Source organism: Daucus carota, chromosome 8, assembly GCF_001625215.2.
Source record: "Daucus carota subsp. sativus chromosome 8, DH1 v3.0, whole genome shotgun sequence".
Classification (NCBI taxonomy): Eukaryota; Viridiplantae; Streptophyta; class Magnoliopsida; order Apiales; family Apiaceae; genus Daucus; species Daucus carota.
In genome coordinates this window covers 12335837-12338640 of record NC_030388.2, presented here as the reverse complement: position 1 = coordinate 12338640, position 2804 = coordinate 12335837, and the positions used below count along the sequence as shown (strand labels likewise).

Sequence of the window (2804 nt, the reverse complement as noted above, 5' to 3'; positions counted from 1 at the left end):
TTTTTTCTAGAAACTTGCACCAATAATTACTTTGATTTATTCAGTTTCTAATTTTCCATATCCACATTAAACCCTAAAAACTAATGTCAAACTCCCTCCAAGAGGTGGTGGAAATCGAGTATGGGTATGCAACTACTGCCACAAACAAGTCACCGGATCTTATACAAAAGTGAAACGCCATCTCTTGCATTTAAAAGGTTATGGTGTTGATCTATGTAACACGATTTCTGATCAAACACGAGAAGAGCTAAGAAGAGAGCATGAAGTTGCTGAGAATCGAAAGGCCAAGCAAGCGCTGGAAGCAAAAAGAAAACAAGAGTACCTATCATTGCCCTCTGGTTCGGATTTAAAACAGCAGAAAAGAAATAAAGGGACTCTGGAATCATGTTTTAATGTGGTGGTCCTGGTGGATAGAGATGAGGTTGACAAAGAGACGGCTCGCATGATTTATGCTTCAGCTCTGCCATTTTATTTAGTGAAAAATCCATATTTCAGACGCTTTTGTTTAAGACTATCAAATAGCAGGGTGTCTGGCTACGTCCCTCCTACATATAATAGGATGAGGACTACATTACTTGAGCAAGAAAAGAGTCATTTGAATTTTTTACTTCAATCGTTTCGAGATTCTTGGAAGAAAAAAGGTGTCTCGTTATGCTCTGATGGATGGGGTGATAGGCTGAAACGATCTCTTATCAATGTTATGGCAGCTTTCGGAGGGAATTTCATATTTGTGAAATCATTTGACACAAGTGGCAACATCAAGGATTCTGACTATGTTGCAAGCTTATTCTTGGATGTCATTGAGCAAGAAGGGCCTGACAACGTGGTATAGATCATCACCGACAATGCTAGCAATTTCAAGGCAGCGGGTCTGAGTATTGAGACCAAATATGCTCACATCTTCTGGACTCCGTGTGTGGTTCACTCACTTAATTTGGCTTTAAAGTCCATGTGCGAGCCAAATGCAAACTCCAGCCATTATGAAACCTGTAAGTGGATTTCAAATCTGATATCTGATTGTGATGAGATTACAATGTTCATCTTGAATCACAGTAGAGCACTTACAATTTATCAAACACATTCACAACACATGTTGATAAAAATAGCAGAAACACGCTTTGCATCACATGTTATTATGGGTCAGCGTTTGTTGTTGGTTAAAAGTGCTCTTGAAAAAACTGTTTTGGATCTTAATTGGAAGGCTTTTAGGAAGACAAACTTAGAGGCAAAAGCTGATCATGTGAAAGAGTGTGTTATTTCCGATCGTTGGTGGGATAAATTAGAATATTTTGTAGCTTTCACATCTCCAATATACAACATGATTAGGCTTGCTGACACGGGCACTCCTTGCTTGCATCTTGTTTACGACATGTGGGATTCAATGATAGAAGAAGTGAGGGAAAAAATTTTCAATGAGGAAGGAAAAGATCCAAAAAATGATGAATCTGAATTTTTTAATGATGTGCAATATGTTTTAGAAAATCGGTGGAACAAGAGCAACACCCCTCTACATTGCATGGCTCATTCTCTCGTTCCTAAATACTATAGTGATGCATGGTTAAATAGTGGCAGTGGTGTAATTGCTCGAGTTGCACCAAATGAGGATCGTGAGGTTTCACTAAACAGGGCAAAATGTTTTAAAAAAATGTTTCCAAAGCAAGATGATTTAAGAAAGATAAATGCTAAGTATGGGAAGTTTTCGGGAGCTTTGGGATTTTTTTCGGAACCTCATGTACTTGAAGGAAGAGTTCACCAAGAGCCTCTTATTTGGTGGGCTAACTATGGTTCGGAAACTCCAATGTTGCAAAGCTTGGCTATGAAACTCCTTTCACAACCGGCATCTTCCTCTTGTTGTGAAAGAAATTGGAGCTCTTTTTCTAACATTCAAAGTGTTAAGCGGAACAAATTGGCCTCTAAGAGAACCGAGGATCTTGTGTTTGTGCATAACAATTTAAGGCTGCTATCTCGTAAGAGTGAGGAGTGCACCAAAGGACCATCCAAGTACTGGGATGTTGGAAATATTCTAAATCTTACATATTTTTTAAATATTAAATCTGGTTTGTCAATAATTTTTTTTCTCATAAAATTTGAATTTCTATGTTAGATGGAGATTCCATTCATGTCGATGATGATTATGTTGAGGCATTTGCAAATATTATTATTGATGATCCCGATGTTGAAGGGAGGATATTCAGCGGAAATGGTGAAGAAGGTCGCGAAACAGAGGAGTAAAAATTAGTTTTGATGCACTGATCTTGAGGAGTTGGAGTTGTGATGGACTGCTGCTTTCTGTTTACTGTTTCCAGACTTTGCATTTATTTACTTAAAATCAGTTGTTAATTATTAAGATTTTAGTTTGTTGGTCTGAATATTTTGCTATTGGTGTTTTGACATATTTTCTAGTATGCTGCTGTTTGATGCCCTGATGGATAATCTGTTTTGTCATGGATTGTGATTTATCATTTATCAAATCTGAATTCTGAGTTATCCATTTATCCAGCATATGATTTGTGTTTGATTGATTCTATGACTTTGTTTATAGATAAGCCATAAGAGTAATGCACTGAAAGTCTGAAACATAAGCCAAGTAATTGGAAACTTGAATTTTATTGCCTCTATTCTTAAAATAGCATTCCAAATCAAACCTTAAACATATACAAAAAATTGAAAAAATTGCAGTGTCCATATCCCCGTATCCAGATCCCGGTCTCCATATCCGCGTGTCCGATCCTTCTGAAACGTGTCCCCGAGTCTATGATTTCATTGTTTGACGTATCGGATACCAGGATATGTGTCCGTGTCGG

General features: G+C 37.5%; 1 protein-coding gene across 1 annotated transcript; it reads left to right on the top strand.

The window, feature by feature from the left end:
• The first annotated feature begins 1135 nt into the window (after positions 1 to 1135).
• Positions 1136 to 2232, top strand: LOC108198131 (uncharacterized). Its single transcript, XM_064083708.1, has 2 exons — positions 1136 to 2057; positions 2105 to 2232. Exons 1-2 carry the CDS (start codon positions 1136 to 1138, stop codon positions 2230 to 2232), a joined length of 1050 nt encoding a protein of 349 aa, XP_063939778.1.
• Positions 2233 to 2804: the final 572 nt, after the last annotated feature.